The 25,055-nt window shown below is 32.1% G+C and overlaps 1 protein-coding gene across 1 annotated transcript; it reads left to right on the top strand.

Annotated features, from left to right (window-relative positions):
- Window positions 1-14,430: 14,430 nt before the first annotated feature.
- On the top strand, window positions 14,431-21,523 carry LOC114273063 (lysophospholipid acyltransferase 1). The gene is made up of 8 exons (XM_028214829.2): window positions 14,431-15,030; window positions 16,844-16,899; window positions 18,152-18,372; window positions 18,457-18,865; window positions 19,724-19,809; window positions 20,234-20,297; window positions 20,530-20,648; window positions 21,019-21,523. Exons 1-8 carry the CDS (start codon window positions 14,726-14,728, stop codon window positions 21,157-21,159), a joined length of 1,401 nt encoding a protein of 466 aa, XP_028070630.1. The 5' UTR covers window positions 14,431-14,725; the 3' UTR covers window positions 21,160-21,523.
- Window positions 21,524-25,055: the final 3,532 nt, after the last annotated feature.

Raw genomic sequence — 25,055 nt, 5'->3', positions numbered from 1 at the left:
GTATTTACATGTATTTCGGAATGTTTTGACTTATGAATCAAAAATCGATATGCACTAATATTCTTGGCATAACCAGTGAAAATGAAATCAATGGTTTTAGGACCTATCTTAGTCTTTTTAGGATTAGGAATAGCCACTTTAGCCAAACACCCCCACACTTTTAAGTATTTGTAGGATGGTACTCTCTCATGCCACAATTCATAAGGTGTTTGATTCATTTTCTTTCGAGGTACTTTATTAAGTATATAATTAGCAAAAAGTATTGCTTCCCCCCACAAGTTCTGAGGTAATCCAGAATTGATTAACATGACATTCATCATTTCTTTTAAAGTCCTATTTTTCCTTTCAGTAATTCCATTTTGCTGAGGTGAGTAAGGAACGGTAGTTTGATAAATTATTCTATACTCTTTACAAAACTCACCAAAAGGTGATTCATATTCACCACCTCTATCACTTCTTAGTTTTTTAATTTTCTTACTAAATTAATTTTCAACTTCATTCTTATATTGAATGAAAGTTTCCAAAGTTTCATCCTTGGTTCGAATTAAATAAATATAACCATATCTAATATAGTCATTTATGAAAGTGATAAAATATTTTTTCACACCTCTAGTTTGAATTGATTTAAAATTACAAATGTCACCATGAATTAATTCAAGTGGTTCCGTACTTCTTTCAATTGAATGAATAGGAGTTTTAGTTAATTTTACCTCAACGCAAATTTCATATTTATGATTTAAATCAATGTCAAATTTAGGTAAACATTTCATATTAATTAATCTATGCAAAGATCCATAATTAACATGTCCTAGTCTACCATGTCATAAATTTGAAGACTCAAGAAAGTAAGAAGAAGATGTATTTTTATTAATAACAGAGGGTACAACGGTCATTACATTCATCTTGAAAAGACTATCAGACATGTAACATTTTCTTACATACATCCCGTTTTTGGTAAGTACAAATTTGTCACTTTCAAAAACTACCCCAAAACCTATTTTTACTCAACAGAGATCCAAAGACTAGATTTTTGCGAATGTCCGGGACATGCAACACATTATTGAGAGTGAGTTCCTTTCCAGATATCATCTTCAGAATAATCTTTCATTGTCCTTCAACTTTAGAAGTCGAGGAGTTGCCCATGAAAAGTTGTTCACCGTTGTCCACCATAGAATAAGATGTAAACATCTTTTTGTCAGCACAGATATAGCGAGTAGCACCAATGTCCACCCACCATTCTTTAGGATTTCTGACAAGGTTTACCTCGGAAACAAATTTAGAAAGATTTATGTCATCTAAACCATTGGAAATTTTATCCACTTCGGTCATATTTAGGAATGGCAACGGGCCAGGTCGGGGCCGGGGATTACACTCCTCGTCCCCGATCCTCGAAGGTAAAAAAATCCTCGTCCCCGCCTCCGATCCCCGGCGAGGATGCCACCACCTCCCATCTTGGCTCCCTAATGGGGATCGGGTTTCCCCGACGCCGGAAAAACCCTGACTCTTTTCTTTTTTTTTAATTTTTTTTTTCAACACAAGAACAAAAAAAAAAAAATCTATTTTCAATATGTTTCAATTCATCGTCAACAATCATCATCAACTTAAAAAAAAAAAAAAAAAAAAAAAAAAACTGAGAAAGGAAAAAAGATTTGAAAAAATCATCAACAACAGATCTGAAAAAATCATTAACAAATCTGAAAAAAATCATCAACAAACAACAACCATGGATTCTGCCTCTATAACTCTATTTTGATTTGGATCTAGATCTCATAGTTGGTGGTAGCGAATATGACGGAGGAGGCGACGGGGGAGGTCATGGAGCAGAGGATTGGTGACGGAGAAGGGAGAGTGAGACAGTGAGTGTGAGAGAGTTGAGCCATCGAGATCGTAAGAGAGTTGAATGAGAGAGTTGAAAGAGTTGAGACAGTGAGAGAGTTGATAGAAAGAGAAAGTGTGATATATATATATATATATATATAATAATAATAACCCTAAACATACATATATATATATATGTAAAAAGACGGGATGTTTCGGGGAAATGTAGGGTCGGGCCGGGGTCGGAGAACCTATCACCGTCCCCGGCCCGAAAATCATCAGGGATGTATTTTTTAATACCAGCCTCGACCCTATGGGGAATAATTTTCAGGGAAAACCCTATTTATCAGGATTGGGCGGTCCGGGTCCCCGTCGGGCCGAGTTCATATTGCCATCCTTAGTCATATTAGCTTGAGCACGCTTTTTTCTTGATCTTTCTTTGCCTTTGCGCTTGCTACGACAATCTTTGGCCCGATGTTCCTTTTTTGTCGCAGATGTAACATTTTCCATTGAACTTGTACTTTTTAGTTTCCCCTCCTTTAGAGCCTTGTGCAGAACTTTCTCCAAAAAACTTTCGTTTATTTGCTTTTGGAGCATGTTCCACCACATTTGCCTTAGACTCCATAGGATGCTTACCAACCCGCTTCTCATAATTGCGGTTGTCTTCCTCAATTCTCAAACTGTAACAACCCTCATACTGTTTACCGACTTATGACTGATTGATTACCGATAACCATCGATTACCATTAAACTGAATTGATTATGACTGATAATTGAACTGATTAAAGTACTGAACTGACTGACTGAAATTGGAAACCGAATTGACTGAGTACATGTTAGTTAATTGCATTTTATCTGTTGACAGTATGGTTATCTGTTCATGTTCATATGTTTAAACTGCTAATTGAAGGCCTTATCGGCGGCCGAATCCGAAACCGATTAGTGTTCTATGATCCTTAGAATTAATGTGATTTTATAGTATAATTATCTGAAAATTGATTAGGTATGATTAAATTAGATTAAATATCGATTAATCGCATAGCTTGAGTTAATTACCGTTCCGCCACTTAGTGGACCACTATCTCTTGAACCTTGTATACACTCCACGTATTGATCAAACAAACATTTTCTTCTCCTCTTCTTGCCTCAACCGACCCAAGTTAGAGAGTGAGAGAGAGTTGAGTTGTTCTTGAGAGATTTGCTTGATCTTGCTTGGAATTGAAGTGTTGGTTGCTACTTTGAGCTCCTAGACCTCGAACACAAGACTAAGGTAGGACATCATCTTCTTGTTGTTGTCTTAGAATCCATTCTTGCACAATTCATGCTTTAATTGTAGAGTTAAGCCATGTTTTGGTGCATACATGTTGAATTGAAGCTTGATTGTTGCATGCATGTACATATATTGAAGTTTTGAGGTTGTAGTTCATAATTCCTCACATGCATGTTCATAATTTTGTAATGGTCCATGTTTTCAACTTGTTTTTGGATCAATTGGCTCCCTAGAGCATCAAATTGAAGCTTTAAAATGATTTAAAGATCATGCATGTCATGTTTGAGGATTGTCCTTGGAAAATGGTTTGAAATTGGGTTTGAATAAAACACCCTTGGGCTTTGATTTCTCAAATTGAGTTTTGAATCATGTTTAACTATGAGTTTACATGTGTTTTCTGGAAATTTAGCTCAAGAGGTCGAGTTTTGATGCTTTTGGACTTGGTTTTGAGCTTGGAGGTGCAATCTGGGTTTTCCAGATTTCGCACTTCCGCTCGAGCGGGGGAAGTGCCGCTCGAGCGTGGAATCCGAGCATCCAGCATCTCTCTGCACTGTTTTACAGTCCGCTCGAGTGGAGGATTGGGCGCTCGAGCGGAGTCATGTCTCAAGCTCGAACGGGCGTCGAGCGGAGATTTCACCCATCCAGTACTTTTACAATACGCTCGAGCGGGGAAGTTTACGCTCGAGCATGTACCTTTGTTGCATGACCGCTCGAGCGGGGAAACGTGCGCTCGAGTGGGACTCTGTTTTTCTGAAAATGCTTTTAAATGTGCATCTTTATATCCTCATCCCGTTCTAGGCATTCTTAGGCCTAGTTTAAGGCATCTTGTTGAGGATATAGATGTAGAACACACCGAGGCATTAGGGATTAAGTTGTTATCTTTCCCAACTGTGTAGCTTAGTGTGTGTTCAACCTGTGAACTGTGTAGGGTTGGCAACTGGGGAGACACGCTCTAGCATACTGTAGCCCAGAACTCTGTGAGTAACAATTGTGTAAAGATATGTTCAACTGATTATCTTTTGGATACTGAACTGCACTGTTTACTGAACTGGTATTATTTACTGAATGAATGTATGTCCTTTATTTCTGAACTGTACTGTGGCATCCTTAGTACTCACTGTTTACTGTTACTGTTACTGCGACAGAATTCTCTGTCGGTTCCCTCGTGGAGCCACTACTGTTTACTGACTGATGGCTATCATTACTGTTCGGTCTTTTAAGACCTACTGTCACTGTTATGCTAATGGATGTACCACATATGACTGTTTACTGTACTGAACAACTGAAATACTGATTGAATTGAACTGTTTTCATTACTGTAAGGACATTCATTCTAAACCCCTTTACGCTTTATGTTATTCACTGGGCTTTAGCTCACTGCTTATATATATATGTAGGTGTACAGGCACCAGATCGGAGCTAGGAGCGTCGTGGTAACTCCAGTTTTGTCAAGCCAGCCTTTGTGCCTCACTGCGAGGTTCCGAGTTGCCATGCTATGGCTTTGGGGTGTTTTGTTTGTTTCCCCCGTCTGTCTCCATACTGTTTGGATTGCTGTATAGACTGTCTGTTGCTAACTGTACTGTTATCAAGGGATTAGGTCCCTGTACTGTGTGACTGCAAATTTTGTATAGACTGTACTGTTTGTGTATGTATGAATGCATGAAAAATCTTTTTGGCATACAGACTGTCACAGCTCAATGGACACTATTTACTTACTGTATTGGCTTCCGCCAGGCCCTGTACTCTGTTTTACTGTATTACTGTTAAGCAGGCCTTCGGTAATCTCGGATTACTGGCCGGTTACGGTGCTAAACCCATAGGGCCGGGTTTAGGTCGTGACACAAACGCACAATCATTTCCTCCAAAGTCATTTCTTTGCACTTGTGTTTGAGGTAGTTCTTGAATTCCTTCCAACCTTGTTGTAATTTTTCAATTAAGGCAGCAATTTGAAAGGATCCACCGAGAGACATGCCTTCTGCATGAATGTCATGCAGAATGAGTTAGAGATCTTAAACTTGGCTGTCCACAGTCTTAGAATCAACCATCACAAAGTCTAGGAATTTGCCAACCACAAATTTCTTTTTTCCAAAGACTTCCAAAGTTCCTTTGCTGTTTTGATAGGACTATAGATGTTGTATAATGTGTTTTCAAGTCCGTTCAAGATGTAGTTTCAGCAAAGGAAATCAGCATGTTTTCAAGCATCGACCACAGTAACCACTTGCCGGTCGGTTTCATCCTTTTTCAGAGTAGGAGCATCCTTACGGAGAAAACGTTCCAGGTTGAGAGTAGTAAGATAGAACAACATTTTCTGCTACCATATTTTAAAATTAGTTCCTGAGAACTTCTCTGGCTTTTCACCGTGATTAACTGGCACAGTCACAATAGAAGAGGGGGTTGGAGAAATTACAGTCACCATACTAGTACTTGTTTGAGCATTAGTTTGACTAGTTTCAGTAGCCATAAATTCTAAATTATAAAACAAAATTATAATTAGAATTTTATACTATACAGAAAATTTACCAAAATCACAAAATTAAATTCTGTAAAAATAAAATAAACAAGAATTGTAACTTTTATTTCCAATTAATTTGAAAATAAAATAAAATTTTATTTAAACAAATTAATTCCACACAGAAAATATTTCTGTAATACTTCAAAAATTAAAATACTGAAAACAGAATTTTAATTAATGAAAACTCAGAAATTATTTTTGAAAATCAAAATTAATTTCTGACCAACTTCATAAATAAATATTCTGAATTGTTAATGATACCAGTATATTATTACTAGTTGTCAAAGAAAATAAACAGTATATTACTACTACTTGTCAAACAGTATATTACTACTATTTATTTTTTCAACCAGAATATTATTTTGTAAAACCACAGAAAATAATTTTTGTAAGAAGAAGAAAGAGAAAATAAAACAAACGAAAAATTCTGTATAAACAGAATAATTCAAATATATCTTAAGATTGTTTAAACAATTTTCTGTGTAAAATAAATAACTTGAAACAAATCAAACAAATAAAAATAAATTACTTGCATAATTTTATTTTACCGAAATGAATAAGAACAAAAATCAATCAAGTTGAGTGTGTGATATCTTAAGACAGATTCGTTCCGCTACGATGCTTACGGATAAATGGCGTCTATCTCCCAAGATACAATGATCTACACAAATTATAGTAACACTCTAAACAATTTGTACGGCGAACAAAACCTGTGTTTTATATTCTCAAAAATTCCTTAAAAATTAATGAGAAGAATAATGCAAAGAGAGAGCAAAATGGGAAGGGAACAAATTTTTTTTGGATGTTTTCAGGATTCAAAATCTACCGAAATGTTGTAGTATTTATAGGCAGATTGGTGACTTTCAGATTTGTCCGAATAGGTGCAAAAAGAACTGAATATATTTGATATTTGAATTGAACAGATACAAATTGTTTTTGAATAGATAACTGCTGCAGTTGAATCTGTGTAACTGCTGGCAGTTTTGAGCAGTTTCAAACAGTTAATCTGTTAGAAATTTCGGACTGGAGGAGGCACATATTTGGACAGAAAATTTGAATTCAAATTTGGCACAAAATTTGAATTAATTTCACTTGAAAAATATTAATTTTCCTGCAAGATTTTTTGAAAAAATTCAAAATAAATTTTGTCCGAAAATTAATATTAGAACCATCTCGACCCACAACTCACACTTGCACCCAGCACGGCTTGGCTCGGTCGGCCGGCGACGGCAGCGCGTGTGGTGGTTAGCCAAGGTTCAATTTGTCCATAACTCCTCTATTCTACAAACTTAAGATGCCCATTGGGGCCCAACCCAAGTGTTGCCACCTAGAACTTATATACACACAGAAGTTCTCTTAAGTTTTCAATGTGGGATAACTATTTTAAGGAAACCCACATTTTACTTCTTGAATTGTTTATTCCATGAACCCGAAAATGACGTCAACTTCCCATTTACTCATAAATGGTTTTGACGAATAGTTTTTACCGTGTGACTTGCCATGTAGTAAGGAACACGTCACCTATGGCGATCCTGATTTTTCATAAGTCTTTATTTATTAATTATTACTTGACTTTATTTTTGGCTTTATTAATTGTGTAGTTATATAAGAATTTAATATGTTATTTAATTAATTTAATGTGATATTAATTATATATATTTAATATGAATATTTATATATATTTTATATATCTATATATAAAAGATGTTATATATATGTATATATATATGTTAATCATATATAATATATTTATATATATTGTATTTGTATAATATAATATTATATAATATATCAATTAGGTTAGTATAGGATTTGGTAATCAATCAAAAGAAAAGGAAAGAAAGCAAGAAGCAGCCGCTACGGCGGAGAGAGAGAGAGAGAGAGAGGGAGAGAGCAAAGGAAAAACAAAGAGAGCTCTCAGCAAGCAAGCAAGCTGAGAGAGAAAGAGGAGAGGAGGAAAAAAAAAAAGGTTTGAGTTTTGTTTTGGTGGTTTTATTAGTTTTTTAAATATTTTTTTGATTTTTAAAAAATATTATGAGTATAAAATTTATTTTTCTTGATTTATGTTTAATTTATTGTTTTTATTTATTTGATGTTGAATTGATTTCATATTTGAATATAGATGATTGATCGATTTTAATTATTTTGATTAGTTGTGTATATAAGGTTTAGGGTTTTTAGATCATTGATTGATTTTAATTATTTTGATTAGTTAGGTATGCCATGTTTAGGGTTTTTATATGGATTTATTTTATGGTTGTAATCACACTCATAGATATATGAAATTAAAATTAATTAGAAACTCATAGATAAATTCCTTATACTCCACCATGAGTCTATGGATTGTTGTTTTATTTGAGTGTTGGTGAAGAAGAGTGTATAAAAAAAGTGAGGATTATGAGATTTATTTAAATGCCTTAGGCTTGGCATTATTATATTTGTTCTCCTGAGTAGATGAGAGATTGTGTGTATATATATATATATATATATTATTGTCTCGTTCTCATGAGGAGACGAGTGGTTTGATTTACGCACGTACGTATATGCTTAATCATCCGGGGAATGTGGGTCAAACTCGGGACGATATCCCCGTGCAAGTTTGGCTTCGGAGCGGTGTTAGGTGTACGGGAGGCACATGAGATATATGTGTAGGCCGGAAATGGAGGCCGGAAATGGAGGCCGAAGTGGTGGAGTTAAGGTATAAAGAATTTAATTATGAGTTTATTAGTATAGTGTGAATTGTATTGATTTGTACATCTTGAAAAATAGTAAACGACCTCGATAAATTATGAAATTTGAGCAGAGACATGTATATGTGATTCTAGACAATTTTTGTGTTTTAACTTTTTATTAAAAAGATCGTTTAGAACTTGTAATCGGATGATCTTGGTTACAATAATTTTTATTCATTTTAGCAGTGCAAACTTTAGATACTGGGGATGTTTGGGAAGTTGTTATTTTAGTAGATTTTTTTAGTTTTTGATTATTTTAGGAGGTTAAAATTTTTGCTTGGGAAGATATATCTATATACTTGGGTTTTTTTTGTAGTTGAATGTGATATTTGTGAGAGAAAAAATGAAATGATTATGAGTTTGATTTGACATTTTGTCTGGATTTGTTTTTTTGGTTTTTTAACAAATTTTGTCTTTTAGTGTTTTTTTAGCAAAAAAAGACAAAAAAAAATGAACACTTCCCAAACACCCCCCACTATTTTAACCCACAACACGAGCTCATTTTTATTGATTTCACATAAACTCAAGTAAAATATTGTTCTGCACATTTTTTGTGTTTTGAACTTTTCTGAAAAAAATCATCTTAAGATAGTTTCCGTTCGTTTTCAGTTTCAAATTTTTCGATTGAATTCCGTTTAGGATTTTCTATTAAGTTTTTCTCTCAACCTGTTCAGTTTCTACTAAATTCGTCCCCCTAACCTCTTAGAAAATTTGATTCTGTATAACTTTTGTTCTTTGAGTTTTGGTCAATTCGAATTATTTAAGTATGAAACGGTGCATTTTTATACTTCTTTAGCAAGTTACTTATGAATAAATTATACTAAATTTATTTTTTTGCAGGATGATGGGTCTTATTAACTTTTTATGCAAGGCTAACCCACTATATTTTTATTTCTATTTTGTTTATTTCATACTTAATTTATATTTCGTTGTGTATAGGTAAGAAACTAAATGCCACCGTATCTCGAGAAACTACCCATTCGTCTTAGTGCAGATGGAACTGCTTGTCTTGTCCCGTAACAATAATTAAATATATTTTTGTTTGTGTCTGGTGGACACATGGGTGTTAAATCTTGTAGTCATATCAGTATACCTGTATACTGACTCGTTTTGTCTCTTGGCAAGGCGGGTGTGTTCTGTTTGAGCTCAACCGAGCTTCCTTTGCAGTATTAGCTGGGATTATGGTGGTGAGAAGAAATAACTATGATCGTAAGACATGTCTTTTGGACTTCTTTTGGTTTTCTTAAGCTTAGGGTTGATATTAATTTATGTATTTATTATTTTTTTTATGACCTTAGTATTTTGATAATTTGGCATGGTTTGTAACATTACATTATTTAAGTTGTTTTGACTAGTTGTTGCTACTTTAATGTTGGAGGTATTGGATAGTTATAATCTATAATAAATAGTTTGGTTGGCGTTTATTAATTATTATTATTATTTTTTAATCCCTTGTTATCTTTTGAGTATGAAAATTTATTTAAAACTTTTGGAGATGAGAACGTTTAGTTTTTTTGTTTCACCCCTAAGATTTGGATGATGGAATATTGATTGGGGTTTAGTTCTAATTTAATATTTAATTGTCCAAATTTTGGGGCGTGACATCATCCCTTTGGACCCACTCCAAAAGACGTGTGAGACCCACTTAATTTTGGACTCAAAGTTAATCCAAAATAAGCATATAAAAAACCAAAATTCCAACACTTTGTACACCCCTATTTCTTTGTACAACTCATCTCTGTTTTCACTCTCACATTTCATTTCAAACAAAAAAAACAAACAAACAAGAGAACAGAGTAGAGAGAGTGAGAGAGAGGAGATCCATTAGCGATTGGTAGCTCTGTTCAGAGAGTAGAGAGAGGAGTCGACCTGTGTGCTATCGACGAGGCTGCTGCTGCTTCTGTGTGCGCCGACGGGTCATCTCTCTCATTCCCTACATCTGTGTTCCCTCATCCCTCTCATTTCCCCCGATCTCTTCCATCTCTCTCATCTCTATGAAACCTTCCGATCGGTTGCTGATCGCAGGAAAGAGGACGAACGACGACGAAAGAGGACGAACGACAGCATGAGACAGTGATTTACAAATTTCAACAACTCCTCACCCAAAATAATTTCATGAAATGAGATCCAAATTATTTACATTATTGGTCTTCTGGCAATGTGTAAGTATAGCATGAGAAACATAATACAACTCATGAATTTTTTTTTTTCCTTGTTTGAATAGAACAAGTGTCCCTGGTAAAGACGAGTAGAAAAGAAGTAGACTACACATGAAACTACATCACTGGAAAATAGCATACAAAGGAAAAGTTAAACCTGGACAGTTGATTAATTAAATTATATTGCAATCCAACCGAAAAAAAAAATTCATGTCCTCATTCTGCAAATTAATATTGTGCGTAATATTTATTAGTGTGTTTAATTTTAGTTTTCTGAATTTAATTTTCTGAAAACTGAGTTCTTTTGTTTTTAGTGAATATTTTTAAAATTTTACGTAATTTTTTTACTTTTTTAGATGTACCTTACTTAGATGTATCTAAAATAGTAAAATATTTGTGAAAAATATTTTAAAAAATTAATAAATACACAAAAATACGAAAATATATTGAATTTTTGTATTTTTTGATATTTAGTGTATTTTTTTAAAAAAATTCACAAATATTATACTTTTTAAGTATATTTATGTTAAGTGTGTCTAAAAATTTAAAAAAAATGCTTAAAATATTAAAAAAATTTATTGAAAATATTAAAATATGAAAAATAAAAATATAAAATTTTCTAAAAACTAATTTATGAAAACTGGAACCAAACAAACTGAATATATTTATCTTATTAACTTCAGTGTCTTGCAATACATATCATATATAAGATTCCTAGTAATCACTTGGATTCACCTTGAATGGCATAGGAGAGCCATTCAAGCTTTGGTTTTTATCCTCAACATGAAGTAAGAGGGTTCCAACTGAGGCTGCAGTTAACTCAAAGCTGAGATAGCCAACAAAAACATGAGAGAGTGTTTTTTTTGTATCGCTCATAGGCAGTAGAAGAGAGACGAGGAAAGGATAGCAATGCAAAAAGATAGAGAAGATAGAGAAAAAAAATATTTTTTGAACTATTTTCGGGCCATCTTTTCGAGTTAGGAAACAATTTTGTTTTAAATACAACCTCTACAATTGAACGGCACAAGTGATTGACAGGCACATAAATGATTGGTTTTAATATCTACCTAGAAAGTTGGTTGACCGAAAACCAATGGACAGAAAATTAATGCAAGTGTTTTAGGTGTCGTTTGGAGACTGATTATTTTAGTTAAAAAATCAAAAAATTAATTAAAACTAGTCACATCATCTCTCTACTTTTCTACAGATCTTTTCATAAAAAATTAAAAAGTTATTAAAATAACCTATTCCCAAACGAAGCTTAATATCCAACGTTTCGTCATGCAATTTATAGTAGAGGGAAATTTATTTATTTATTTATTTTTCGAATGCGGTAAATATTTTAAAAAATTGGGACCTTAATTATTGCAAGAATTATAAAAAATATATTGCTGGTAATTATTTTCATTTTTTTTCTTGAATAATATTATATAAATAAAAAAGAATTCATATATAATAACATGATTTGTTGTGAATCTTTCACTTTAAAATAAAATATTATTTAAAATAAATTTATTTATAATTTATAATAATGACATTGTCACATATTTTCGTCTAGTATTTTGTATGAATTTTATATATGAATAAAATTTTATTTTTTTTATTTTTACTCCACTCTTTATATATATATATATATATATATTTTATTACAATTGTACTTGTAACATAAGTTTCTAATTTTATCCTCACACAACTTCAAAGCTGAAAAACACTTTTAATATTTTTTTTTATAGTTAATTAACACAACTTTAATTCTAAATTCATATTCTTAATACACAATTTCATAAAATTATTTGATATTAAAAAATAAGTTTAAAACGTGGTAATTCTATTTTGAAATATCTCATATTTGGAATAAAAAATAAGTTAAATACATGCGCAATAATTCTCATTAAGGATGCACAAGCTTGAAGATAAATTTAAGATGTTTTAAGCTTCTTGAGCATATTCCTTAGTTAAAAATAAAAAATTTTAGAGTTTATTTAAAATATGATTTGTCTCTTATAATTTTATAAATTACATCTCACTCTCTTAAAATTTTTACTATCATAACAAATGATCCATTTTATTATTAAATTATAAAGTCAATTAATAATTTTATAAATAAATTTTAATTAATAATTTAGATAATTTTATAAAATAGAAGTTAAAATTTTTATTTTTTAAATTAATTCTGTTGAACAAAAAATTATAATAAATAAATATTTATAATTTTTTAAAGAGTAAATTACAAATACACCTCATGGGGTTTGATTAAAATACGAATCACCTCTTGTGGTTTTGGAAATTACATTTCACCCCCTGAGATTTCTAATTTCATAACAAATCACCAATTTTATTAATAAATCATCAAGTTAATTAATAATTTTTAATGATATTAGAAATATGTTTCAATTAATAATTTAGGTAATTTTATTATTATATAGGAGAACAATTATAAGTTTTATTTTTTTAATTAATTCTGTTAAATAAAAAATATTAAAGAGAAGGTATTTATAATTTTTCAATCTATAAAAAATAATTTATATTTTAAACAAACTTTAAGAAGTATATTTATAATTTACATTTTCTTAAATCATCAAATAATTCATATTTTAAAAAAATCTCAACAGTTATTTGTAATTTTTTTTTTTTTTTTTTTTTACAGGAAACTCCTCCCTACCCTCCCGCAGGTCCAAGGCCGCTTTGCAGAGATCACTGGGATGTCCTGTTAGCCGTTCAAAACGAGGAGACTATAACTTGAGAACTTGTCCCGACCTTCTAAGACAAGTTCCGCTTAAGTCAGGACTCGCACAGTGAGGGAGCATTGAACTCACACCAAGTATTAATTAGACAATTTGAGGTTTAACCCCTCCTAATCAACTGTGCTTCGCCTAGAAAATTAGCATAGAAAAAAAAAAATTAAACTCATAACCTTAAGACTTAAATCCCAAACCTTAACCACAATGTCACGCACCCTTACTTATTATTTGTAATTTACCTAAAACAATCCTGAAAAAACTGTGGTCCGTGAGCTCAACTGTCCTTTCCCATCACAAGCTGCAAAAAACGGGCTTTATATGAAAAATGCTTGGGAGCACTAGTTAGTGCTCCCACTAATTAGGTGGCAGTGGGTCCCGTCATGAATGATGTGGTATTTTGATCTTAGAGTTGTAATTTTTTTTTATTTTTTTTATTTTTTTAATGCATTAGTGCTATTAGTGGTGATGTTTTTAGTGGGATGAATCATTGTTGGGCTTTATATACGGACAAGTTATTTGTTGGTCGGGACACAGTCACGTATGCCTTGTTTGGTTTGTTTTTAAGAAATAAATTTTAATTTTTTTTTAATATTTTGCTTAGTATAGTAATTTAAAAAAAAATTTTAAAATTATTTTTTCTCTCCTACACATCAATTAATTATTTTTTTTTCTTTTCTTTATCATTTTTAATCACTTTTTCTTTTACACGCATTTACTCAATTACAATAAAATATCAAATTATCCCAAACTCTTATAATCCAATATTATTTTCAAAATAAACAACTAAATAAACCAATTTTTTTTTAAAATTCTTTCTCCAAAATCTTTTTTTAAAAATTTATCTCTAAAAATCAAACTAAATACACCCATAGTGTCTTAGGTATATTTTGAATGGCAAAGAAAATAGTGTTCACGATTTTATTTTAAATAATTGAAGAATTCAAAGATATAGAGATTTGTAATGAACACTTTAATATAGAAACATCAGGTAATTATATTTTTTATCAATTATAACTTAGGCTAAGTTTGGCATCCTTAAAACAATCAATCTTTTTATCTTTTTTTCATCACATCACCTCTCTATTTTTCTGCACATCTTTTCATAAAAAGATAAAAAATACACTTATTTAACTCATCCCAAACAACCCCTTAACATAACTTTCATATTTCTTAATTGCTTAACAATTTTTTTTTTTTTTTTTTTTAACAAATCACAATGCCGTTGGACGGCACAATGCACACGACCAATAACCCCGGACAATCAATAAATTTTCCTATATACTTCTCTATATATATATATATATATGTACACACACGCCATGTCCATACACACGACTCGCATATGATTCTCCTTCGGATCTTCAAACGAATCCGAATTAAACCTCATTGATTTCTCATACAAATACAGAGACAAAACAGAAACAAATCGATTCATACCCGTACCCACTCCAACCCAAACCCGAGAACCCGACTCAAGCCGAGCCACCGCGACTATGGGGCTGGAGATGGGAGCCATGGCGTCGGCGATCGGCGTCTCGGTGCCGGTGCTCCGGTTCCTGATGTGCTTCTTGGCAACCCTACCGGTCAGCTTCGTCTGGCGCAACATCCCCGGCCCCGCCGCCGTCAAACACCTCTTCGCTGCCGTGTCCGGCATCGTTCTCTCTTACCTCTCCTTCGGTTTCTCCTCCAACCTCCACTTCATCGTCCCCATGCTCCTCGGCTACGCTGCCATGGTCCTCTATCGTCCTCGATGTGGCATCATCACTTTCTTCTTGGGATTCGCCTACCTCATTGGCTGGTACGTTACTTGATCTTTCGATTTTTTGATCTGTAATTGCTTTGTTGATTTATTACTATTTTTATGAGCAAATTGTTGTGTGTTTTGGTCTGTTTGGTTCCTGAGAAAAGTAAGAAAAGGGAAGTGGTGAAAATTTGGGAATTTTAAGCATTTTGGTGTTTGGGTGGGTGCTGAGTAAACAGTAAATTTCATTCATAAGTTGATCACAATCAAATTGTTGTGTGTTTTGGTCTGTTTGATTGCTGAGAAAAATGAGGAAAAGGGAAGTGGTGAAAAAATTGGGAATTTTGAACATTTTGGTGTTTGGGTGCTGAGTAAACAGTAGATTATTCACAAGTTGATCACGATGAAAGGGAAAGAAAAGTGGTCGAAAATTGGGAATTTTAAACATTTTGGTGTTTGGGTTCCGAGTAAACAGTAGATTATTCATAAGTTTGATCACAATCAAATTGTTGTGTGTTTTCGTCTGTTTGATTGTTGAGTGTAAGGAAAGGGACGTGGTAAAAAATTGGGAATTTTAAGCATTTTGGTGTTTGGGTTCTGAGTAAACAGCAGATTTCATTCATAAGTGGATCACAATTAAATTATGGAAAATTCTATACAAATTACAAATTAACAAATTTGTATGGCAAATTTTACACTATTTGGTTCTTGAAACAAGATCCACTATAATAATACGATGAATGCCACATTAGTGAGTAAGAAAAGCTTGTTAGGTTTGTTAGTCAATATAACATTACTCTTCAATTACTGGCTTAATGGATGCTAGTGATTCTGTTTATGTTGGGATTTGAAAACTTGATACATGTCTCAGTTATCTCAGGAACTAAGCCAAGCTATGGAAGTTCTTGCCTTTTTTTCTTATTCATATTTTCTGAAATTTGATTGAACTGAGTGTCATTGTCATTTTCTATAATTTGAAGAATGGGCTTTGCTCAGTATAGTGCATACCACTCAGAAGTCTGATTCCTTGTCTTAGCGAGGAAATATACATAGGCCCAACTATAGGAAAGCTCTAATAGTTATTGTATGAGGTCTTTGGTCATAAGTCATTATTGGAAAAGCTAGTTCTCTTGAAAGAAAACCAATGAATATATTAGGTCAGTGGAACTTCTTAATGCGAAAGAAAATGGTTAATAATAACACCCACCAAATCATAACTTAAACTTCTTAATGCGAAAGAAAAAGGTTAATAATAACACCCACCAAATCATAACTTAAACTAAATAGTTGAGTTGGGTGCAAAACCTCAGTCCCAAAATCCCCAGTTGCTGCATCTTTCTTCCGCAAATCCTTCTTGGAACCTTAAAAATGGGTAAACAAATTAAAATAAGGAAACAAAGTTACTGGTAAATCTTCTTACATGGATTCCTGAAGAATATAATCATGGAAGAAGTCCATATGTCTTGTTCTTTATGTTAATTGTATTCTCATCTGTATGAAACTAGAGATCCAAGTTTTGAATAATATTATAACCTTGTCAATTAAATAATGGCATGGCTGTTGGCATAGATAGGTGAAGACATGTTTGAGTCACAGAAATTAGGCTCTCCACAAAAAAGTGGGGGGAAGGTTGTCTACCTGCTAGATCTCTCATAACTTGTTGTTGTACTCTTTTTCCAATGAACAATATGCAATCATAGGGCTTTTGTTTAATATCCATATACATGTTTTCTCATAGGTTGATTACTTTCTTTGTCATTTGCTAAAGACTATTTGAGAATCTCTATTTTATATATACAGATATGAACTTCTTGAAGACCATCAATTTTAATTGAAGATAATAAAAAATCTTGACTGTTTGTATGTGTAGCCATGTATACTACATGAGTGGGGATGCTTGGAAGGAAGGAGGTATTGATGCTACTGGTAAGTACCTTCTTAGACTTTCTACGTGGCTTATTTTCCATCTTTCTAGATGTTAATTGAATCTCTAGATTTTTTGTAGATTATCCTGGTTGACCAACTTTTGAGATCTTGTTCCTTAATGAATTTAATATTATGGGATATAGGAAAAACTTAAAAAGCACATTTTTGCCAGTGTTCCAACTTTTTAAGCTATGCTAGATCTCTCACATGTAGAACTGTGTGGTTGTTTTATTTTATTTATTTATTGTTTTGTTGATTTACTATACTCAGTGACGGTTATAGCTTTGGGCCATTCTATTTGAGATGATGTTTGTCAGATCGATTTAGTGGAGAGACTGAAATATGGGCAGACAGTTGAGAGCATGGTGTTATTAATATCTTCATCTTGCCTAATAACATTCTTGTTTGCTTGTTTGTAAACTATGGAAGACATTCTTAACACCATCCAAGATTGCTATGAATCTTTGAAGAACACAAGGTGATTGAGAAATTAATAGCCTTTTAACTGGTTAATTGTCATCCATGAATACTTGTTGACTTTAGATGGAATCCTGAAACTTCAGGATACAAATTACCCAATAACCACTAACAGGTATATCCCTCAAGTATTACTTTTTCTTTGCCATGTTGGATATTTTGCGCCCTATTACCCATAGGCCATGCTGCAACTCATGTTGTTCAGGACGCTATGTTGAATACATTGTATCCTTGTTGGACATTCTAATCTACTTTGGTGTCCGTAACTCCATAAAAGATTATTTATGGCGAAAGTCTAACAAGGTGTGCATGTGCCACTTTGAGCATTTGTGTAACTTTCTAAAATCTCTATTGCAGTTTGTTTTATTGCCAAAACATCCATCTTGCATAGAGTCTTCTCCATGTGGACCAAAGAGCTATATCACTGTATAACTATTCCATAGAATGTTTATTTGCTATGTTTTCATTTTATTTTCTTGTTAAAGTAAAGCAATTGGAGAAAAAGAAGATGCCAAAGGAGATATCACCCACACATGTACATAGGATGCATCGTGCATACAAAATAATACCTATGTGTTGCTTCAAAACTCTGAAGTATCAACATAATTCTGAAGATTATCCCTCAAGTGGTTGACCCTTTCCGTCACCCAACTGTTTAATGAACTAAAAAACTTGTTTTTGACATAAACTTTTGATTTTGCCTTTTCTCTCTGTTTCCTTTGTGGTTGCTGTGCCAAATTTACCTAATAACTTTGTGACATCAATTTACATATAGGTGCCTTAATGGTGTTGGTACTGAAAGTCATTTCATGTGCTATGAATTACAATGATGGGTTACTGAAAGAGGAAGACTTGCGTGAGCCACAAAAGAAAAATCGGTTGCTTAAGTTGCCCTCGTTAATTGAATACATCGGTTATTGCCTCTTCTGTGGAAGTCACTTTGCTGGACCTGTTTACGAAATGAAGGATTATCTTGAGTGTACAGAAAGGAAGGGGGTAAGTTTCTAGACTTCTGTGTGTTGTGTACCTCTGTCCTGGCAAGATTAACTAGTGCTCAGCTTTGATTATTATCTTTCTTAGATTTGGGCACCTTCTGAGAAGGGATGGTCACCATCACCTTTTGGGGCTACTGTCAGAGCTATTCTCCAAGCTGCTACTTGTTTGGGGTTGTACTTGTACTTGTCACCACAATTTCCATTGTCCCGGTTTACAGAACCTGTATACCATGAATGGGGTTTCTGGAAACGGTTGGGTTACCAGTACATGTCTGGCTTTACAGCACGTTGGAAGTACTATTTCATCTGGTCAATTTCAGAAGCTGCTATCATTATTTCTGGCCTGGGTTTCAGTGGTTGGACTGATTCTTCTCCACCAAAACCACGATGGGACCGTGCAAAGAATGTTGATATTTTGCGTGTTGAGTTGGCAGAAACTGCAGCTCAGTTACCACTTGCGTGGAACATACAAGTCAGCACCTGGCTACGTCATTGTAAGTTTTCATTGTTTCTAAGGGTCACCCCTACCTTTCTATTCTCTCCCTCTCTGCTTTCATTTCCTATCTCACTAGTGCATCAATATTTGTTAGTAGAAAATTTGAATTTCCATATGCACAGAAAGAAAATCCATAGTTTTATTTATTTAATTTGTGTGTATGGCTTTGACCACAATCAAGGTACTGCTGAGTTTGACCTGATTGGAGAAAAAGAACCATAATTTGTTTCACCATTTTTATTGCTTTGATGAAATTATTAGTATTCTCATTACCTCTACTTGACCTTGTTATAGATATAACATTACTTGGTCTGATTGGATCATGATTCAATTCATTTCCACCTTTAAACCCTGACTACCCATGCACTCTTCATTTTTATTGTTCATTTATGAAAAATTATTCTCATGTATTCCATACTCGTTTGATATAGCAAAATATTGGCCTTAACCAACTTCCATTTATGATGTATGATAAATAAAGAACACAATTTCGTTTTTTGAACTTTTTTTGTTCACTGGTTAGTGTGACATTAAGAATACCCCTGAAAGATGAAAAGGATAGAAGACTCTGAGACGTCTTTGTTTGGCGGATTGGAGGGTGGATTGAGATTGATACATGTTTTTTCTTGTTCCCTAATATTGCACTTGATTTGGTAAAGTGGGTGGGATTGGGTTGAACATCCAAGGGTGTTGCATTAAACATGTTGACACAATAGACCTGTCAGAGCATTAGTGCCACCTGAAATCTTGATATGACGCTTTAAAGTGATAAATTGCATGCTTTATCTAATAATTCTGTTTTCCTAGTTTAATGTTACGTATATATCTGTTGTATAATATATTGCTGTTCTTCCAGATGTTTATGATAGGCTCATTCAGAAGGGAAAGAAACCTGGTTTCTTTCAGTTGCTGGCTACCCAGACCGTCAGCGCTGTTTGGCATGTGAGTAAATACTTTAGTTTATGCTATTCAGTGAATGCTTCACTTATCCATTAATGAATTAAGACTTTTTAGTTGCTTTATACCTCGGTTGGTGGGCATATGGCTAGCTGGAGTTGTATCTCCCGTACCCTAGAAAACAGGTTGAAGGTTTTGACTTGGACATGAGTATTTGTGTTTTGCACTCTGTTAAAAAAACAAAATTAAAAAGAAAAAGTTCTATAGCAATTGTATCCATCATTATTTTGACATGATTCACTAAGCACTGCTTTTTTAGAATCTTCCCTCTGTTAATATTTATTTCATCTTGGTTATACATTTGGGCATTTGAATATTTTCTTATTTATTTATTTATTGTTATTATTATTTTAAAGTTTAGTTCTCTAACAACTTGACTTCTTGTTCAAATGGTTTCATCATGCTACAGGGTTTATATCCCGGATACATCATATTCTTTGTGCAGTCGGCATTGATGATTGCTGGTTCAAGAGGTAAGAATCAGGCTTCTCTTGTCTAATAGTTCTGCTACGAACACAGAGGCCAGTCACAAAATACATGACCGGTCAAGATTTATAAGATTGGGCACACTTATAAATTTTTTTACCTGTCCATGTACGAAGATCTGTTTCTGTGTTCTTAGACTTGTTCTTTGTCTGATAGTGCTTTATTCAGATGGTTAAACTTTTCTTTGATTGCCTTAATTTTTTGTTGGTCTATGAACAGCTATTTATAGGTGGCAACAAGCTATTCCTCCCAATATGGCTCCACTGAAGCAACTATTAGTACTTTTGAACCTTGCATACACGGTTCTGGTGTTGAACTACTCATGCGTTGGTTTCATGGTACCATCATTTTCTTTTTGTTTCCTTCTCTCTTTCTAAAATCTTGCTAAAACAGACGTTTAGGGCTGCAAAACGAACCAAACTCCTCGAGCTCAACTTATGTTTGGCTCATTAAAAGCTCGTTCTTGAATATATTTTTAAGTTTGTTAAAGTTTTCGAGTGAAGTTTCAATGACTTACTACTTTACTCGATAAACATATATGTATTAGCTACTTGAGCTTGACTCGTGTTCGGGCCATTAAAACCTCGTTCAAAATTTGGTCGTTATGTAAACAAGCCAATCTTAAACACGTTTTGAAGCTTATTAAGATTTCAAGCCAAGCTTGAGCAACATATCACTTCGTTTACTGTTTTTGCTTGTATTTCACAGGTATTAAGCCTGCGCGAAACAGTTGTTGCCTACGGGAGCGTGTATTACATTGGAACCATTGTTCCTATAGTCTTTATCCTCCTTGGTTATATCATTAAACCGGCACGACCTTCAAGATCTAGAGCTCGGAAAGATCAGTGAGAGGAAGAAACTGCATTTTCAGAAATTTATGGAGGGCTCTGCTATGTATCAACCTTGTGTTCTTGATAAATTGCATCTCCAGAAGTTGTTGAGTTGAGCCTTAAACACATTTAAACTTTGCTTCAAAGCATTGGCATAACTTAATTTCAATCAGCATGATGAACTCAGCTAATCTTTCAGAAACTACACAGTTATATTGAATCATTTTCATTTTGTTTTTGTTTGTCATTGGCCCCTCTTTTGTTTTGTTTGTTTTTCACTGTTTTAGATAGACATTAGTGCTGACCATCTCTCAGTGTCTTGCTCATGTTGAGTGACAATTTCTTTTAGTTTCAGCTTATAAATTGTGTTGTTTTTAGATTTATTTTTGTCTTTACTGATTTTCTTTTAATAAAATTTGTGAATCAAAGTAGTTACTTTTTAGGTGGTTTAGATTAGGCGACTTCAAATTTTTTTATTTTATTTTATTTTTTAAATAATAGTTTACTTTTTGGTCCGTTTTGACTATAAATCTTAAAGTTTTTGATAAAGTTTAGTAAAGATAAAAACAAGCTAATTTTTACCAGGGTTTTTAATAAATTTTGATTTATTTTTATCTTTAGTGTATTTTATTATTTTTTTAAAAGTCAGAATATTTTGCAATTGGCTAGTCTACACGGGCTGAGGAACTAAGCTGTGTTTGGTTAGATTTTCAAATTATAATTCTGGCACTACATTCCAATGTCATGTTTGGATATCTTTCAAATTATATTTTCACAACAAAAAGAAAATTGTCAGGTGGAATTTTTTTTTTTTGAAATTTGACTTAATTGGTCGTCTGGCAAGTCGTCCGAGTGGTTAACCGGAACACGGCAATTTTATTTTATTTTTATTATTATTATTATTTTTTACAATTGGCACTTTTTTTTTTTAATAAAACAATATTTTCAGGAATTTTAAATTTTTTTTATAAGCTTTTAATAGATTTTTGAGTTGTATGTTTTGTTATGAGTTATAAGTTTTTGTATTAAATATCATGTCACATAAAAAATTCCTCACTCAATTCAAAAATTCTTTTCAAACTCGTAATCAAACAAATTTTTTATACTTAAATCATAATTTCAAAACATATAAATTTAAAATATAACTTTATTCTCAAATTATATTTCTAAACACTACCTAAATTATTTTTGCATCATTTTTAAAAAATTTCACTATCAACAAAAATTAAGTCAAAGAAGAAAAAAAGAAAAAAATGGTCAGTTTACAAAGCCCACGTGGCTGTAAAAACAACCCCCAGGCCCAGTCCATATAGGTATAAGGGTGTGTTTGATTGGGAATAAATTTTTTATCAAGCGTTTATTTATTTTTTATTCCGTCGGACATGGAGTCCGGCCGAATTTCTTATCCCTCGTATAGAGGATTATACTATCTTGAGTTGGGGGGGGGGGGTTATGGGACAATTTTTATTGGACTATTTATCGTTGGGATTAGAATGTGAAATGACCATTTTGACCCTCTACTATTTGATTATATATTATATTTAGTAAAATTCAATAAAATTTAAATGTCTCAATGTAAAAATAAAATAATTTTGTTTAACTTTTTATTGATGTTTTATTTATTTAATTTTTTAAAATAATTTTTTATAAATATTTTATTGATGTTTTATTTTAAAATTTTGTTTATATTTTATTTAATTTCATTATTTAAATTTTAATAGATGTTTTACTTAATTTCATTGTTTTATTAATAATATTTTTTAAAATAAATTTATTTAAAATTTTAATTAAAAAAATAATGTATATTTTTATTGATATTTTATTTATTTAATTTTTTTAAAATAAATTTATTTAATTGTGTAAAAAATAAAATAAAATAAAATATATTTAATCTAGCAAAAAAATAATTAAAATATTAAAGATATGTTTAATATTGCTATTAATTAGTAAACAATTGAAAAATGATAAAATAGTTTTTTGTTCATTTATCCTATCAAGTCCGTCTAATCAAATATTGGATTCATTAAAAATAGTCATTTCCAGACATCTAATCCCATGAAAAAACAAACACGGATATACATCCAATCCAACGAAATAGTCCGAGGGATTCACAGACCCATAATTCAATTCGATAGATTCTAATCCCCCTTATCTAGTCCGATGGATTTGAATTCTGGGACTGTGAATCCCTCGGACTATTTGATTTGATTGGATTTGATTGGATTGGATGTGTATCCCGTGTTTGTTTTTTCATGGGATTAGATGTCTGAAAAAGACTATTTTTAGTGAATCCAATGTTTGGTTGGACAGACTGGATAGAATAAATGAACAAAAGACTATTTTACCCTTTTAATTGTTTATTAAGTAATAACAATATTAAACATATCTTTAATATTTTAATTATTTTTAGATAGATTAAATAAAATTTTATTTTATTTTATTTTTTACAAAATTAAAAAAATTTATTTTTTAAAAATTAAATAAATAAAATATCAATAAAAATATATGTTATTTTTTTAATTAAAATTTTTAATAAATTTATTTTTTAAAATAATAATAATTAAACAATGAAACTAAATAAAACATCTATTAAAATTTAAATAATGAAATTAAATAAAATATAAACAAAATTTTAAAATAAAACATCAATAAAAAGTTAAATAAAATTATTTTATTTTTAAATTGAGGCATTGAATTTTACTAAATATAATACAAAATTAAATAATAGATAGTCAAAATAGTCATTTCACCACCTAATCCCAACAATGGATAGTCCTCCGAAAATTGTCCCCCCCTCCAGGATACAATAGTCCCTCATATGGGGGATAAGGAGTCTGGCCGGACTTCATGTCCGGCAGACTAAAAAAAAAAAAAACGCCGGGTCGAATGCTTCCCCCAGATTACAATCCGCACAGTAAATAATCCCCCGTATCCCTCCAATCAAACACATCCTAAAAGTATATTGTAATCCAACATAGTGTAGAACTTGTCTTATATAAAAGGATTGTGTCTGGTGGACTTTTATATTTTTAACCCTTTTATTAGGCGTTTATTAAAATACAAATTTTCTTTCATTTTCTACTTGTATATAACTCAGCAGTTTCTTCAACCAACTTTCCTAATAACTTTAGAAAGTACAATATTAAAAAAAAAAAAAATACAGTTGCAGAAGAAGAAAAATAATAATAATAAAAATATTACATTTTTGCCTTAAGAATAGTTGATGTGAGGTTCACATGATAATTTTTATTATCAAATTTAACATAAAAAATATAACGAGTTAACTAGGAAACCAAAGTGAAATTTAATGTAAATTAAAAGAGAGTAAAGTGTAATTTATGTGTAATATATTAAATGCAAATCAATCTTCTTTTCTTGATCCATAAGATCAGACAACTACATTGGAGATGTTAGTAGAAACCACAAATCACATTATCCTTTTAGATTTAAGTATAAATTTGTAAAAGGAAAAAAGAAGAAAAATGTGAGTGAAATATGAGTTAAATTTGTTAAATATTTTTCATTCCTTTCTATTTTTTCTCCACATATTCCTATGCAATTCCAAGATTCAAACATAACCTAGAAATTACCCAAAGACCAAAATGCTATCTTGTTATCCAAAAATCCCAATATTTCATTAGGAGATCATAAATTTTTTATCTATTTGTAAGTCTTTCCTCATTGTATTTGTTTGAGATTTTTTTTTTACTTTTTTCTTTTCTCTATTTGTTGTTAGTTTGTGGCTTTGTGTTAGACTTCTTTTAATAAAATTTTTCATGTCACTTGTAATTTATTTCCTATTAATCAATTTATAAAAAACAGAAAACAAAAAAAACAAAGGCACAATGACAAGCACTTTTCATGTCCCAACCAAACACAATAAAACATATAAGTGGCATCTCGATCGATTAAGGA

The sequence above is a fragment of the Camellia sinensis genome, chromosome 11, assembly GCF_055761805.1.
Source record: "Camellia sinensis isolate YWXY chromosome 11, ASM5576180v1, whole genome shotgun sequence".
Taxonomy (NCBI): domain Eukaryota; kingdom Viridiplantae; phylum Streptophyta; class Magnoliopsida; order Ericales; family Theaceae; genus Camellia; species Camellia sinensis.
Note: the sequence above shows the minus strand (reverse complement) of the source record. Positions and strands in the feature narration are given on the sequence as shown.